We start from the raw sequence: 17,560 nt of genomic DNA on the forward strand, positions 1-17,560 counted from the left end.
CACCTAATGAGTATCACAGGGGATTATTAAAAAAGTTATCATAGTCAGTTTAGGCAAAAGTCACAGCAGGCGAACTGTGCCACAAAGAACTGCATTCAAGAAAAAAATGCCTGACCTACAGGAACTGAAGTGAATGGTACCTACATTCAGTACTAGACTCCTTAAAATATAGAAAAATGGTAGATTTATACCCCCAACCCTCTACATGAAATTCTGGCCTTACCACCATTAATGACATCCAGCACTGCAAGACTAACAAAAAAAGAAAAAAGGCTAGGAAAGACTATATGCCCTCAAAACTTGTAGTTTGAGGAGAAACGTAAATAAGGAGCTACCTCTATATGGATGTCACTGAAATTTATAAAGATGCGTTTAATTTCAGTCTGCCTGCCCACAGGCACACCAGCCAAGAGAACAGCTGCAGAGCAGGTACTTGCACCTTTTCAACCAGTCACCTTCCATAGCAGCTGAAGATCACCTGCCTACTTACTGGAAGGACAGAACCTTGTAACAGCAGCTTTCAAGGAAATGTGAAAACACTACTTTGCCATTACCTTTCACAGGTAATAGGAAGGCATAAATCCATGCCTAAATTAAAAGAAATAATCCTCAACTGTAGGATGGTCTACAGGTGGGTGTTCAAGGTCCATTCCAGAGTTCGGACACAGGACAAATCCACCACATACAGGGGATTAACCCATCAGGATTTGAGACATGTCTCTCCTTCAAACATCCAAATAGAGACGTGCTGGATTCCAACCCCTTTGTAGCTGGAACTACTCTTAGTTGACCTGTACACTGACACCTAAATTAAAAGAAACAGGAGATGATTATGTAATTTTTTTCTCCTCTCAGAAAATCTATAACTTAGATACTCAGGTTTGCCAATAAAGATCAGCTCAGCTGTTGATGGATTGATGAGAATGAGATAGTATCTTCTGTAACAATCTGAAGGTCTTCTAAGGTTTTAGGGAAGAGTGATGAACAGGCGAACTGATTAGTCAAAGAAAAAAATAAAGCCACACAATTTCCCAGGAATGCAGGTCTCAGAGCTTCTTTGGGTTCTATCAAATTCTCCTTTAGTCTAAGCACTCCATTTTCTTCTGATTGAGATATTATTGCATTTTTGTAAAGGAAAATGATAGGGAGGGTGCATGTTAAGATTCACCAATAGCTAGTATTTTACTGGGAATCTGGAAAACATTCTATCAGATAAGCTATACTGCAAAACCATTTGGCTCAATGGAGCCTCATCTTTGAGGTCAAATCCCTAGCCAGAAAAAAAGAGCCCAAACAGAGCCAGCTGTTAGCCTCTACCCATCAGACTGAATTCTGTGATTCCAAATATCAGTCTTTGTTACACTACAAATATTCATCTTCCTCCCTATCTACCATTCATACAAATAGTATCCTCATTACCAGCTGTAAGAAGCATGCTCATTCAAGCATTCTGTAGTTTTCTTTTTCATATATGTAATAACCAATAAAGCACTGAAGTAAGAGGTCTCACTGTGGCAATAAACGCTGCCAGTGCACCCTCACGAAACCAATGAGCAACTTGTTTAAACCTCCCAATTCAGGAGCATTCCCAAGAGCAAATCTGAGCACTGGAGTAGTGCTATGGCACCTGCCACAACAAAGCGAAGTCATCAGTTCTGAATGGATGTACTGATGGCATAAAAATTACAGGTTTACACTGGAAAGTAAGACAGATTTTGATGACATTAAAATATTACAACAGTTCAGTTAATGGAGGTGTCTATAGCACAATCACTAGGCATAAGAAAAAAAAACATTTATAGAACCAAGTCTTACCTATTTCCTCTTCAAAGTGAGGATAATGGTCCAAAAAAAGTCCTATCCAGTGCAATCAGTAATTTCTTATAGCACAAAGTTTTCTTTAAAAATAAGTTATTTAAGTAATCCTATGTAAGAAATAAAGTACTGATGATAAGACTCACAGAACTACCACAACAAAATATAACCTGAGGGGAACAAAAAATGCTTTTATTAAGGAAGATACTACGCAAGTACTGCATAGACTTTTTTTCCAAAAGTTCTTGTAACATGCTGATTTTCTAAATTTTTCATATGAAGCAGCTTTCTCGGTTTACCAATGTATCCAGGGCACTGTCTGGTCAGTGGAATTTAGAACTCCATCTCTATCAAACAGTCATTCAAATGAGCCCATCATTTCTGTTTAGTCAGTTCCTTGACATAAAATAGGTATATCTTTATGCATAAACAAGACTCAAGAATGAAATATAAAAATATAAAGCAGAATCTGTTTTCAACGCTACTAATTGCTCAAGACCTTGATATTATCATATTCATTAAGGATGAAACACAGGCATTTTAATAGGGTGCTAGAGGGAGTCTTCAATAATGAAGCAATAGGTCTTCATGTCTAGGAAAGCTGCAGTTATGACATTAGCATCACTATGAAAGCCTAAAGAATGTTCTGCTCAATGGGGGAAGAAAACTGCTGCTTCAGTAGCAGGATGCGAGACTCTGCACAGTATGGTACAATTCAACTGACCTATCATACTGAACAAGTAAGGAGGAAAGTATAGTCACATAACATGAACCATTACTCCCAAATAACTGTATCTGTTAAAAACAAAAACATTAAGTTTTTAAGAAAATACCAATAGAACACAACCCTCCATTTTCAAATACTTAGGAAAAAAAATATCAAAGCTGCATTTTATGCAGCAAGCAAAAGCACCTCCCGGTTCCACCCTGTGCCAGAAGGAATTTTTTTTTTTTTTTTTTTTTTTCAACATTAAGACTACCATACTACATCATGCTTCCCAAGTTGGAAATACACAAAAAAATACCATTTGGGCTTTAAATTCCTTCCTCACAAATTCATACAAGACTACTGAGTTCATTTTCAACTGCACAAAGAGCAATAGGAAGCATAGTTCACTACTGAGAACTTTGCATTGTTCTTCAATGGTTTTGACTTTTAACACTCAGTTATTACAAAATCTTTGCCGTCTCTAAAGTGATAACAACGGAATAGTACTCAGAACTCGATAAATATGATCTGGGAGACAAAAATAAAAACTCTGCATTATCACGTACACTGAAGTCTGACCTGCAGTATTTCAAATATGAGTTATTCTCATTTTGCCTACTGAATTTCCACCAGTTTTATCTGGCTCCACCCTTCACCTGAGCTCCCCTGAAACACATTATCATCAGGTAACTTAATATTCAGCCAAAAGCCCAAGTTACTGGCAGTAGTCTGCTTCTTAAAAAGAACAAAGGGATCCAAAAATTTCTTTTCCAGGTTACATAAGGACATAATGTCCTATAAGACATTTTGTATGACAAGTCTGACTAAGTCCAATTGCAGTTTTTCTGTTTGGATTATAAACACCTGTTAGGAAGAGAAAAGGAGACTGAAAATCTACCAAAATCTCATTACATCAACACTAGTGGCTACCATGCAGCACAGCAGCAGCAATTTTATGCAGAAGTCATAAAAAGGCAGGCACTTCTTAACTCTCAATTTTTCAGGATCAGTGTAAAAGTGATCCTGAAAATTCTTTAAGAGACTCAAAATTCTGTCACTTGAAAGCTACTTCCAGTCTCAATGAAATACCACCACCAGTGTTAAGTCAATAACAGAGTTTGTTTTATACAGAATTTTTAAAATCATTTGTCTCCTCCCCTTTTCTTTACTCCCCCTACTTACATGGCCTGTCTTCCTATATATGAGTCTGTCACCCATAAGCTCATACAAGAGTAATGGAAGAGCAGTGTATCAAGTTATATTCTCCTTTTTTAGTATGGCATCATAGTGGACAAATCTGAAGGCTGAATGCAGAAGTGATAATCAAGCCGTTCACTGAAATACATCAGTTTCCAAGACAATGTAAAAGCTCGTTAACATACTGTAGCTGATTGAGCAATACTAAGACAAATATGGGAATGAATAGTTAAAACATTTCCTATCAAAAAGTACTTAAAAACAGATCTCAGAATTGTTTTAGTAAAACAAAGATTATGGATTAACCCCATCCCTATTAGAGCATAAAATAAAACAAACTTTCTAAGACTAACTTGGATAGAAAAAAAACCCAAAAAACCAAAAAACCCACACCAAAAACTAGAGACCAAGTCCAAGACAAAAAGTGCCACACAAATACAACTGTATTGCTCTGTCTTTATAAAGGACTAAATACTTAACAATTTGTGCCAAACAGAAAAATGTTCATAACAAAGGATTTCTTTCAAAACTTTCCACATATATCTTCTGAAGAAATGTTATGTTTTTGCAAACATCTTTTGTAAGCATAGAATTTGGAGTCAAAATAAATTGTCATTTTCCCTACCCCCAACGTTTTTAGAGAAACTACAAGAACATTTAGTACTCCTTCTGCTTGCTGGCTCATTTACAACAGCAATACATAATTCCAGAAAATTAATTGTCATGTTGTGGGGCAAGCAAGAACAGAAAGAAAGGTGAGAAGTATTTTATTATTAGGAATCAGAAAATGGTATCGACAGTCAAGCTGCAGCATTAGCTCTTTAAATGCATCTAATTTGGGAAAGATCGCCAGTACAACCCAAACAACCCACTATTTCCACTCTAATCAAAAATGCACCATTCTTCAAATCAACTTAGTCACTATAGTATTGCTTCCTTCTCAGTCTGACTGCCAATCAAAATTACCATTACCATTCCAGAATCAACTGCTAGCTTCTGTACATTCTCGTCAGCGGAAACACACACTCTAATGTCCGTAAAAACTGGAGGCCGAGTCCCTGTAAGATAGTTCAACTAATATTTGATTGTCCTTGTCAGCATTCCAAAGGGAGGCCCAGAAAGGCTGTGAAAGTGAGCCACTCAAGAATTTCATGGTGCTTAAAATGACAAATTTTAAACTGATATTTAAATGACAAATTGCAGTGCTTATTAATTTTGGTACATGGCTTCCATGTCCCACCCATTCAACTGGCTTCTATGACCAAGACTTCAGACAGCCAAAGTAGTCACTTCAGTCAAGTCTCCTAGGTAAGTGCCATGCATGCAAACATGAGTAAATCAATACACAGGTGATAAACGCCACTTCCCCATCTCTGGCTTCTCCAGAGAGATAAAGAACATCTGGAGGAGCAAGATGTTTTTATACCTTTTCCTGGGAAAAGTTTCACTGCAGCTTAAAGAAAAGTCATTGTGGATTTCACCTGCTAGTCTCACAGCCATTCTTTTCCCCGGGCATATAGCACTTTCTGTACCAACAGCCTTTGAGTTAGCAAACTAGCACCTCCAGCTGAACCAAGGGCTTCACTACAAAGCTGGTAATTCAAGTATTGCCTCCTACTTGGGGGTAGCAGCATTTCAAAGGGGAAAAGTATGAACACAAATGGTGCATTTAGCCTGAATGCATTTAGGCCTGTATACATTGAGGAATTGCTTTCAACAGAAGAACCACACAGATCCAGACAACAACACAGGAGCATATGGCACCCTTCAGTGCTGACCCAGAATCCCTCTCTCCCTCTCTCATCCACATACTCAGGAAAAAAACCCAAACAAAAGGTGTCTCACAATTCACTGGAAAACAATCAGTGATGTACCTTGTCTTGCATCCAAGGGCTATGCCTTATAGTCACAGAGAGACAAACACAGTAACAACAGGCACAACTCCTCAAGTATTTTGCAGTAGATCTGCTCTCACTCAAGCAAAGAATCCAGAAAAGATGACATGCAAGTGCTCCCCAAGGCACCAAAAATACCAAGTTACAAGAAATACTAAGGGACTGGGCTGACAACAAGGAATTATTAATCCTACTGTATCTACCTGTGGGCAGGAATCCTTAACACACACATTACTAAACAGCAACAAAAGCAGATCCCAAGTCACAAAAAAGTTCCACCAAGCTTCATTTCACTGAAACACAAGTAACTTTCCAAGATGACAGTCACTTCCCTGAAAAATGTATTTACAGTTCTCACAAAGCAGCTTATCAACAAAATGTTTTCTCAAACATCTAAGACAATTCACCTCATGAAATCCCAGAGCACAGAAATCTCTTAGTTGATACTGTAATACAGACAACAGTTCACAAGTCCAGACAGTTATTTGTATCCTCCAGTGAATCAGACAAGATCTGCCCATTCAGAACTGCAGCAGTACCTCTAAAGCCTACTGCTAAACTCAGTAGCATCAAAAAATAATCACTGTCTGATTTTTCAGCTGAAACTGGCCCAGTATTTTGTTTCAGTTAATGAAGCAATTGAGCCTTCGTGACCAAGCCTTGCCAACACAGCCCAGCCAAGAAACCAAATCAAACTTGTTAAGAAAACACAACAGGCTACAATAAGCAACTGCCTGCAGAGTTCTCAGCTATTTACCAAAAGTCTCACAGAAACCAGAGACTTAATCATTTACTGCATCAACTTTCCTCCCATTACAAGTATAAAGAAGTGCTGAGTACTTTAAACCAATTAAAAATTTTGCTATTTTTATACACAGAAATTCAAGTATTTCACAATATAGATGAATTAATATTCTAATCTCATATCTTCCCCTTTACCAGACAAGCGACTGCAGTGTAATAGCAAAACTAGGCTTCCAGAACAACCCCCAAAATACAGAGCCTCTCACACACATTTTTGTGGTATTTGACAGTACCATAACTAATAAAAATTTCCTAAAGCTTGTATCCTAGCTACCTTTTTCATCTTCCATTCTGCAACTATGAAAGGTATTCCTCCTATCAATTGTCCTCCCTTCTCCAAACACTTTAGGCACTTCAACAATACCATTTAGCACTTCGTTCTTTTAAATTATTTCAACCCTTGAAAAAAACTACATAAAGAACACTTAACTTGCCAACAGAAACAGCAGCATTCTGCCACAGGAAGTATTCCAAATATTCTAAATATTTTGAAAAGAAAAACAAATCTTCAGTTATCTTTAACATAAACCTGTTCACATGCCCACACCTCACAGCAGATTTTAGCTACTGATTATCTTGAGATAATCCCATTCTCTATAAGATTTTACATTTTTGTAACGAAAGTCAATTTTAGAAAGAGCCGATAGAAGGAAAATGGTAAACCACCCAATCCATCCACGTTAGATTAGACAAAAACTCTCCACAAGGTAATAAAATCAATTGTTTGTGACTTCTGTATAATCTATTTTACCAACCCCAAATTTTCTCTCAGGAAAGAGCACTAACTCCAAATGATACTTGTCAAGATAAGAGGAAATTTATCTATTTATCTTTTTGGCTAGTACCACTGCAAATCATGTAGACTGAAAACTAACTAATCAAAGCACTGCAGGATAACTGTTTAAATCTCCAGTGAAGAGCGGCAGGAGAGGGTGCAGAAGTCATAAAACTTTCTTTAGTGACTTGAATGAAAACCTGTACAAGCTCTGAATCACCATTACTTGAGGCGATCAGCAATTTTTGAACAACCTGGCCTGTATCCACTTTGTCCATCTGCGATGCAGCATAGGGAACTCAAGACTTCTGTGAGGAAATAGCCAGAAAAAAGTTTTATTTGCAAAGGCAAGAAATACAACAATGTCAGAAACATGAACTCCGGCCTCTGACTGTCCCATAGAGAAGGCTAGATGATTTTGACCTCACACTGAAGGGGGCGTAGGAGATGACTGCTTCACATGAAAATAATTTTCTTTAAATATTACCTAAATAGCAAATCGAGTACAAAATCATGAGAAACTAATTGGACTGTAGTACATCTTAAATGTCCGGCATTTATCTGAACCTTTCTCACATTGTTGGAATGTCTCTCCTATAAATTGCCTTCTGGAACAGTCCAGGCCTTACCTAGAAATGCAGACACCCTTCTACTCCTTTCTAAAGGAATTAAAAAAAAAAAAAAAAAAAAAAAGGAGAGAAGGAAACGCATTTGAAGTATTTATACAAAAGCTTTGTAGGCCACCTTTCAGCCATCATCATGAGACTAATTCCAATGTCATCACAAGCACAAATCAAAGCTGAAATCAAATTTTTAATTTCTAAGTTCAAGTCAGCTGAAAGTAGTTGTTTCTGATAAACCCCACTCTTGAACAGAGACCATATGCCTATTTTAGTACTCCGAACCATACTTCGGTGCAAAAGATCTCATCGAACTGTTGGCTGTAACAGCACCAGGAATTCTATAAACATTTTGCAGTTGTTACACACATGCAATATTCATCAGGAAAAAGATTTTTCATACAAAATGTTTGTCAAGCTCTATGTATCATAAGGCAGGTTAAAGCATGACACTTGCTCAGAAAGACTAACATGGTGACCACTACAGTCTCTACCACAGAGCAGTCTCAGCTCTTCATGATGGATTTAACATGTCAGTAGCAAGTTTCTCTCAAAATAAGCCTGCAAGAACAAAAAGTTTACTTCCAGTTTTGCACTCAGGATATTGGGCACAATTGACTGGGCACAGAAGAAACCAGCACAGGGCATAAAATAGATCCCATAAGCCGCTGGCTGTACTTTTTATTCGGATGTCTTAGGAGGATGGACAATCCTGCAAGCCCTTAATTCAGGGTTTGTAACTGGAATCTCTTTCACAAAGCGGTATTTGCAACACTAGGCCTTTCATCAATATTAACCAGTATCCTATTAGCCTTCGGCACCTGCCTCTTGGAAGAAAAAGAAAAAAAACTATTTTTATGCTCAATTAGGTACAACCTAAGAAAAACTCGAGCTCTTTTCATGTAAAGGAAGTCACCTACCCATGCAGAGAGCACCACACAGAGCAGCTGATACCAGAAAACACGAGCTTTAATGGAAATAACCTAAGCTGTGTTTGTATTGAGTTTGTTAGTCAACACGCACAGCAATAACATAAGAAACCTTAAAACGTGTAAAATAAGCCCCGCTAGCTTCTTAATTGAGCGGAACACGCCCTCAGCCCGCCAGCATCAGCTGTTCGCACAAACTATCTGGCAGGGGGATTCACAGCAGGGGCCCACGCGAGACGGGCGCCACCAGGACCGTGCCCCCTGGGCCCCACGGCCGCGGGGCCTGGTAGCCCACCCCTCAGCACCGCCAGCCGTTAACCGGCCGCCCCTCGCGCCGGCCCCGGGCCTTTCCCGCGGGCCACCCCTCGCGCCGGCCGTTACCCGCCCCCCCCCCGCTCCCGCCGGCCCCTCACCCCACCGGCCGGCTCCGCACACGGCCCGGCCCAGGCCGGCCCCCCGGGCGGGCAGGCGCCCTCACCTTCTCCTGGGCCTTGCGGTAGCGCTGCAGGGCCTGCTGGGTGAGGTCCCGCACGCGGAGCTGCCCGTCCTTGCAGGGCACCACGATCCCCGTCCGCCCGAAGCACACCGTCACTTTCATCTCAGCGGACCGCCATGCCCTGCCCTGCCCGCCGAGAAACGGCGCCCGCCGCCGCCGCGCGGCCCGGCCCGGCGGGAGGGGGGCGGCGCAGGTGCGGGAGGCGCGGGGGCGCCGGCAGGTGCCTGTCCCCGGCCCCGCGGCGCGGCGGGGGCGGGCCGGCAGGTGCGCGCGGAGCCGCGGGGGCTGCGCCTCACCGCGCGCGGGCAGCGCCGGCAGCGAGGCCGCGGCCGGCGGCCTCCTTCCGCCGCGGCGGGCCGCTGTGCCCGCCCCTCCCCGCCCGGCTCTCCGGGGAGGCGCGGGCCGGACCGGGCGGGGCGGCCCCGTACGGCGCGGGGGGCGCGGCAGGGCGGCCGGAGGCGGCGGCGCCGCTGGGCCGGGGCAGGGCAGCGCCGGGCAGGCCGGGCTTAAAGGGGCCGCGGCGCCCCGCGGGTCAGCCCGCCGCAGGGGGCACGCCGCCTCGCGTAGCCCACGCCGCGCAAAGCGGGGCAACCGTGCAACCTGGGGACAGGCGCCCACCGCACCGCCCGCGCTGCGCCCACGCAGCTGCACCCAGGCGGCGGCAGCAGCAGCAGCACTCTGCCCCGTCCTCGCGGGCAGCGACCGGCGTGAAACGCTGACCCGAAACGGGCTGTTGCGGGGGCACCCCGCTGTAGGGCACGGCTCTGCGAGGGAGCGACGCTGCCCCGTGCCCCAAGAGCCCTAACGGCCCTCCCTGCCTGCGCTGCGGTACTACCGCCCGCACAGCGCCGGGCTGTAGCGTGGCGGGCACCGCGCAGCCCTCCCTCGCTGCGCAGCCTCCCAACGTAGCACAGGGCACGCGCGCCCAGAGCAGGCCCTTCGTCACGCAAAATACGGCTAGGGAGAAGCAAGGCACAAAAACCTGCGGTGTAGTGCAACGACCAGGGCCAGAGCACGGCCCTCGCCCTGCCGAGCAGCGAAACGCACTGCTTTGGTGCGCGCTGCCCACCCCTGACCTGCCCAGACAGTGACACAAGACCTCGTGCACGCCTCGCCACGCCACGCAGCAACTTGCAGGCGCTCCCAAGCACCGTTTCTCCTCTGCAGCATACAGCAACACACACGGAAACACGTTCGCCCAATACAGCGACAGCCCGTACCCTTCCAACGCGTGGTATGGCAAAGCCACGCAACCCGCCCGACGGGATGTCGGGCTCTGCAGCGCTCCCCAAACACCCACTACTCTGCAAAGTACATTTTTCTGTACCACATGGTACCGAGTAGTGCCCCCCGCATCTTACCTACCACCAGATCGTGTACAACGCAGCGCAAATACGTGAGACGGCCCAACACCATTACAATTGTAACAGATCAGTCTACGCATAAAGATGTGCACAACGGAAAATCACCACAAAGCAAACAAAAGGCAATATAAAAATACCTCTAAGCCACAGCGTGACATCATACGGCACAAGGGGACTACTGCTGCAGTAAAAAGAAATGCCTCCCCCAACTCAGATCAGCATTCAAAAAGGCAGCCCGCACCCTGGGCTGTATAACATAAATGATAGTACCAGGGAAGTTGCAGTGGCAGTGGGCCAAAACAGCCTAAGCTGGAGGTTAAAGTGAATAGTGAAGTTTTGGGATGAGATGGGGATACAGACACATAAACTCCAGCAAGCGGAAAGTTTACGCAGGTTCCTTAGGAGCAAGCACATGCGGAGTGTGGGACTGCTGCAGGGGTAAACAATTCCTCCTTGTCTTTTCAAATCCGGACATGTCTGCCACCAGCCCACAGCACTTCAGAGCAAATCACAGGGAAATAATCTATTAAACCATATATAGAACTGCTTTTCCTGGGTATGGACATGTGTTTGCATGTGCAAGTGCACAAATGTGCATCCCATATACTTTGAACCAGAAAAAAAAGATTTTTTTTTTTTTTTTCCCTTTCAGAGCAAAGCAGCAATGCAAAGGAACAGGAATATTCTGTTTCTTCGGGAAAGACTGTGGGTAAGGTAGCATAGCTTGCAGGCCAGAAACACTCCCAGGGCGGGTAGGGCAGTGCTGGATGTGCTAGGGGCAGCTGAAAGGTTCCCTGGAGTCGGCCCATGGGGCCATCCCAGACCCACCGCTGGGTCCCAGCCGGCTCAGCCCCAAGCCAGCTCATCGCTGGCTCCCAACAGCAGAGCAGGGCCCAACAGTTTCTCATGGGTCAGCACCACTGTAAAGCATTCATCATGCTAAATAATTATGCCTCCCAACTGCTGGAGGGACCAGCAGGTCAGCTAGGCTACGGAAATGGTTCACATGAAAAATAATAAAGGAAGGGAAAAGGGAAGACTTTGTATAACTCTTCACAATTCCATAAGCTTGTAAGGAGGAAGCAGCAGGGGTACCTGGGGCAGGGAGGCAACAGCTCCTCACACCTTTCTTTGCTCTTGAGAAATTATAGGGGGGAGCAGTCCCACGCAGCAGCCTCGGAGCTGAGTCAGTGGGAGCAAGAAGCAGGAGGAGTTCAAGGCACTCCTCTATCTCAGCTGCTGACCTGCTGGTGGGAAGCCTGGGCCCCTGTGCTTATATGGCTTTGGCTACAGAGTACAGGGGGTTTTAGGTTAATGATTGACTGTGAACATAAAGGCTTCTCTCCCTCTCCGTTTCTCTCTCCCTTTCCCCCTCTCTCTCTGTTTATGAGCAAGGTCTGGCACATTCAGGAAAAAACGTGGTATCTTGGGTTTTTTTTCCTCAAATGGAGATGATACGCACTGTAACTGGAGCTGGGTGGAGCTTGTTGACAGAGATAGTGTCTTGTGTTAGACCATCTGATACATCTGGAAAAAATTATAACTATTTTGGCCCCAATGCCATACCTGAAGCATAAGCAGCAGGTTTCGAAGTGTCTATGGTTACACTATAAGGACCTATAGTTATTTCAGAAAGGAAGAAAATAAAAGGTTTTCTTTAAATGTGCATGCTAAGTATCTTACAGAAACTGAGATTGTATTTAATTATCACACATCAACAAGGGGGAGGGAGGAAAAGTTGCAGAGTTGCACTAGAGTGTTTACTGTCTGATAGTGTTTGTCTGAAAGTTATACATGGTATTGTAAACAAGACATTATTGTGTTCTGGGTGCACTACATGTTTGTTTATGCTGAAACAGTCTGGAAGTCTTTGAAGCCAGCTGGTAACAATTAACACCTACATATCAAGGTTTTACCTGTAACTATCTCTGGGACTTCAGTCTGCGCAACTTTCTGCAAAGAAACCCTTTCCTTTATCAGAGAGCTGGCCATGATACTTTTCTTGGGGCAGGGAGCAAGAAGGACACAGCACTTTTTTCCAAAAGTAAGTTCCTCCAATGCAGCTAATAGTGTGGCAAGAAAAGCTGTCATATTGGCATGGCTGAGAAGCCAAGTATGGGAGGACCAAGAGTGTTGAACTGGAATTCCCATAAAACACTTCTTAAGAAACTACAGCCTGAGTTGCAATAGGGTGAAAGAGAGATGAAGGTAATTTTTACTTATCAGATCTCTACATAATCTGCTCCTGCATGGAATCATCAGGAATTATGACCAGAAAATACTTTCCTCGAAAAAAAATACCCCACGAACCTTTTGAGATCTGAAGGCTTCCAAACCCCAAAGCAGCTGCAGAGTCACATACAGCTCTTCTTGCTGGGCACTTCTAAGTGCCCTTCTAAGAACCACGTCATTGATATCATCCTTATGCCCACTTTAAACTCACGCAGAGTAAAATACAACAACTTTTAAGACTGACTAATAATGAGGTCTTGTTTTTACTATACTGTTGTGCATTAAGAGGGGCTGCCTGCTTGGTTCTTTTACAGAAATCTAAGCCATATTTCATTCTAAGGAGATCATCACCCGGGTAATGCTGTAAGCAGCGTAAACTGGCTTTGCCCCCCAGAGGAGGACTGCTGCTCCCTCCCTGCCCCAGCTGTTTGTTCCCATCCATTCCCTTTTGTGTGCCAGCACACACAGTTGTAGGCCTGTGCAATGAGATGCTGTGGAAATTAATTTTTTTGCCAGATTAGCTTTCAGCCAAATCAGTTCTGCAGAAACCAGAAAATCGGGAGAAATCAGAACTCGGCTCCGTAATGGGGTTTAAAGCCTGTGCTGGCCCAAGGGAGGGCATGGCACAGCAAGACGGCAGCCTTTTTCTTTTGGTTTATATCAGCTTACGGTGCTTTGCAGACAGCCTACTTATTAGAGTTTCAGACACAAATACATATGCATATCCTTGAGATAATATTGATAACATTCATGTATCAGTTTCATGAGAGGGGATGAGCAGATTTAACAGCTCATTGTCACTGAAGGATACTACTGTTGCCTTCCTCCCCTCCCATTGCCTTTCCCACCTGATGCTTCTTGGATATCTCCATGAGCCATTTCAGCTCATCAGTCTGGTAGAAAACTAACACAGAAAAAAGGAAAGGGTTTTCTGCTTTGCTGGCAAGCTAAGGCCACTCAGGGAAGGGTCTGACACATCCCAGAGCAGGCTGGAGGGTGCGGGCAGGGCCCTGTGGCTGGGAGCAGGAAGGGAAATGGACATCAACAGCAATAAGTCATTTGCCCGAACAACTGCCTTAGCTAATCTATTGTGCTTTTCATGTCGCTTTGTACTACAACTGTTTCATCTGGCGTCCCCTCTGGCTCCTCTCCACACAGGCTGCGGGCGGTCAGGACCATCCACTCAGTTCCAGAGCTCCTGAACACCAAATCAGAAATGCTACAGCCACAACACAAGGTGCTGACCAGGTATAAGCTCACTTTACACCATCATCACCGCTTGTGCTAGATCAGCCCTCCACATAAAAGCATACTGCCTCCATCTCATCTGTGCTGTTTCACAGGACAGCAATGTGGTCGCATCTCTGTGCCTCACCCAGGTCACATCGTTGGTACTGCTGGGACTCCCCTGCGGTACAGATACTGTACCAGTAATGCATCCCCACTAGCATCCCTACCGTCCCTTCTGGCCTTTCCCACAGTGGTATTGTGTTAGCACAGTGCCAGCCAGAGAACTAGAATTTAAGACTTCCAAATTCATATTTTTCTAAGTTGAATGGCTCTTACAGTTTCTCTGTTATAACTGGAAATTGCCATAAGAATAATCAGCACTTTGCTTTTATATCTATGAGGCTTTATCTAAAGATCCCAAAACAGTCAGCAAATGTCAGTGAAGATCCACAGGTATTGTGCCAGCAGACGTGGACTGGTTAAGCAACTTGCCTAAAAACACAAAGGAATTTTTCCTAGTTTTGCTGCTAACAAGACAACACAAGTTTTGACCTTTAATTTTTGGCTCTGAGCAGTGCCTCTCTCCTATACTATCACCCATTAGGCATTTAACTATTTGACAACAGTAGCCAGGGCTGCCAAAGAAGATGCTCTTAGAACACTATTGGCTCAGCCTCTTTTCTACCATTAATAAACTGTAAAAGGAATACAGTCAATCTGAGTTCAGGTACATTCCAAAAGTCCTAAAAGAACATTAGGAGGTTATTATTACAGGTGTGTTTTGTTCTGGGCTTCAGACTGGCATGGATTTGAGGATAAAGTTGAACCAGATGAAAAGAAAAACTTTATCATTTAAATCAATCTCATAATCCCTGGAGACCCGATTTGTGATTTTTCAAACTACTTTTCTGTTAACACAGTAAAATATATTTGTTTGCTACTTACTGAATGTTGTTACCAGTAAACCCTTCAATTACTAAAGGCAAAAAAGGTCATAATTCCTGCTGTTTATATTTTGCATTTCTCCCAGCTTGGATAATGAAAATCAATAAAACCACTTTCACTGCCAAGTCTCAGTGGTACGATGTTGGTGAATAAAGGGAAAGCAAACTAACAAACATTCTTGGGAACTGCAGTAGAATTTTTAAAAATAGAATACAAAAAAATGGGTTTATATAATCTATATAAATCTATATAAAATCAGATTCTTGCAAAAGTTTAATTTGAACCTAATTTAAAGTTGAAATAAGAAATAAAGGAATTGTGAGATAGACTTGCAAAGCAAGATGATTCTCAGTTTCCATTCATGATGCCACCCTTAGTTCACCTTGGATCTTCTTTCTGCTCATATAACTATATTGATTTAGCTCAACAAAGAAATTTTTTTAATATCTATGTTCTATAAGGATCTGAAAGAAGAGTGCGCTTGAATAGCCAGTACTATACCCCCTGTAATATCAAAATAAAAGTGTGGAAGCAGATGGGAGAAATCCAGTTTTGGTTAGTCGAGGTGGAATCACATCCCTCCTTCCCCCTTCAGGTGGGAAAGGGTCCCTTCTCCCTGCTGCCATTCCAGGAAAGGTAAGGGGGGGCTGGCAGAGCCCTCTCGTCAGCTGGGGCAGCCAGCCGGGCTGTAATAACCTATGCAGTAACAACCTATGCATCCTTCCAGGTTCTACTGGCATCAGGTATACCTGTCAATATATGCATGCCTGTAAAAGAAAAGGCTGAGTGCACAAGAGCTGAACGCTGAGGGCCAAACCCTACCCTGCAGTGTGGAAAGGAATGTTTCGCTCACAATCGGATAATGATTTGTTTACAGTTAATTAAGCATGAGCTGTTGATAACAAGCTCTGTTTACAGTGTGGGCAGGAGATGGCTCTGTCTAAATAGGTCCAAAGGATATTAACATTCTTAAAAGTTTGGGAGGCGCAGAAATTAGTCCCTAAAAAAAACCAAAGGTATGTTCAGAGAAATCCAGAGGGGAAGGAAAATCTAAATAGAGCCCCAGGGGAGATTTATGTATAAAAGTTACATGTTTAAAGATTTCTTTAAAATGGTCCTCAGCCACAAAGTTCTGTAAACACCTTAGTGATACAATTGCTAGGACTTAGAGAAAGAAAGAAAAGCCTTTTGAAGCTAACTTAAAAGCGTAGGTGGATATAATCCCAGATTTCTTTTTTATTTCTGTTCACATATCTCAAAAAATCTTACTCCCTGTTGTTTTCTCTTTGACTACTAAATTCTGCTTCAGTCCAATCTCAACCTCATTTTGTATGAAGGGTGATTTTGTGGTCCATGACCAACACTGAGGTCCCATTTATCACTTCGTGAGAGTTTCATTCTTGTTCCATCCGTGGTGAACCTCGGCCAGGTTCAGCTTCCGTGCCAGGATGGCAGGATGTTTCCCCAGGACATCCAGGAAGGGAACAAGGTACCCTTCTGCTCTGCAACAGCACGGAAAGACACAGCACTTTATAGAAGACTTGTCTTGGGTTAGCGAATGTCATCAGGCAGTGAGATGGTAGAGAGCCTGCCCAGCCCTGGGCTATCCCTGATTCTCCATGGTAAGGCTAAACTATGAACTAGAGATTTCTTTATTAATTCTGTGATAATGTCGGCTGCGTACTAATGCCTGGGATTTGGTCTGAGCCACCCCTCCATGACGATCTTGCTCATCTCCAGGTAGCTCAGTGTACAAACAGGGTGTATGGTAAATTGAGGTTATGCAGAAGCACATAGGCTGCCTTGAAAATCACCCAGGCGTAACTTTTTCCTCACAGGGATTTTTGGACAAAAATCTTTAGCAGTTGTACATGAGGAATTCTCCTCTTGAGCAGGAGAGGAAAATGAAGGTCTTGCCCTTTTACTACACTGCTGACTGAGGAGATTCAGGTTAAGATGCTGGGGTCTGTCAAATTAGTTCTGATACAGAGCATTGTGTGTTAAATATATATTTTAGAGCCCATGTCCATGGGATGCTCTGATGCCGTGTGACAGCTTTGTAGTGGTGATTTGCTCTCCTGACTGTGAGGCTGGACACTGTCACCCTTCCCCAGGAGAGCGCTGCTAGCTCCCAAGGACGGCCTGCAGCTGCTGCACAACAGAGCACTACATTTGCTTACATCTGAGCAACTGGGATGTTACACTGAGTCTCTGTTCTTCCCACCCTAAGGCTACTCCTGTAGCAATGCAATTTATTCATCTCTCCTTGCTCAAAGCTGTGCCTAAAGGCACAATATGGCCTTTGATTATCGAGAGAAAAAAGCAAGTTTTCAAGGGCCACCACTGGTTTCTATTTAAGAATATGTCATTTCCAGATTCTGTTTACTTCTAGCTTTTAGCACTGATTTCTTTTACTTTGGGTTTCTTTAGTTGTTCTGTTTGCAGCCATTGTTTGTGGCTGCTAACGGCAACATCTATATTTGCTGTAAGCTGGCCAGTATACATAATTTTAATATATGTGATTTTACAATGTCTATTTCAGCACAAAA

The 17,560-nt window shown here is 43.6% G+C and overlaps 1 protein-coding gene across 2 annotated transcripts in view; it reads right to left on the reverse strand.

The window, feature by feature from the left end:
- PARD3B (par-3 family cell polarity regulator beta) overlaps positions 1 to 9,439 on the reverse strand; it is a 433,465-nt gene extending 424,026 nt beyond the window's left edge. The window contains exon 1 of one of the 2 annotated variants that reach the window (XM_030017233.2): positions 9,223 to 9,439. In XM_030017233.2, coding sequence (XP_029873093.1) covers positions 9,223 to 9,342 — 120 coding nt within the window. In that variant the 5' untranslated portion in view covers positions 9,343 to 9,439. The remainder of the gene's footprint in view (positions 1 to 9,222) is intronic. The other variant, XM_030017234.2, reaches the window with a different exon arrangement.
- Between the last annotated feature and the right edge of the window lie 8,121 nt (positions 9,440 to 17,560).

This window comes from Aquila chrysaetos, chromosome 6 (assembly GCF_900496995.4).
Source record: "Aquila chrysaetos chrysaetos chromosome 6, bAquChr1.4, whole genome shotgun sequence".
NCBI lineage: Eukaryota > Metazoa > Chordata > Aves > Accipitriformes > Accipitridae > Aquila > Aquila chrysaetos.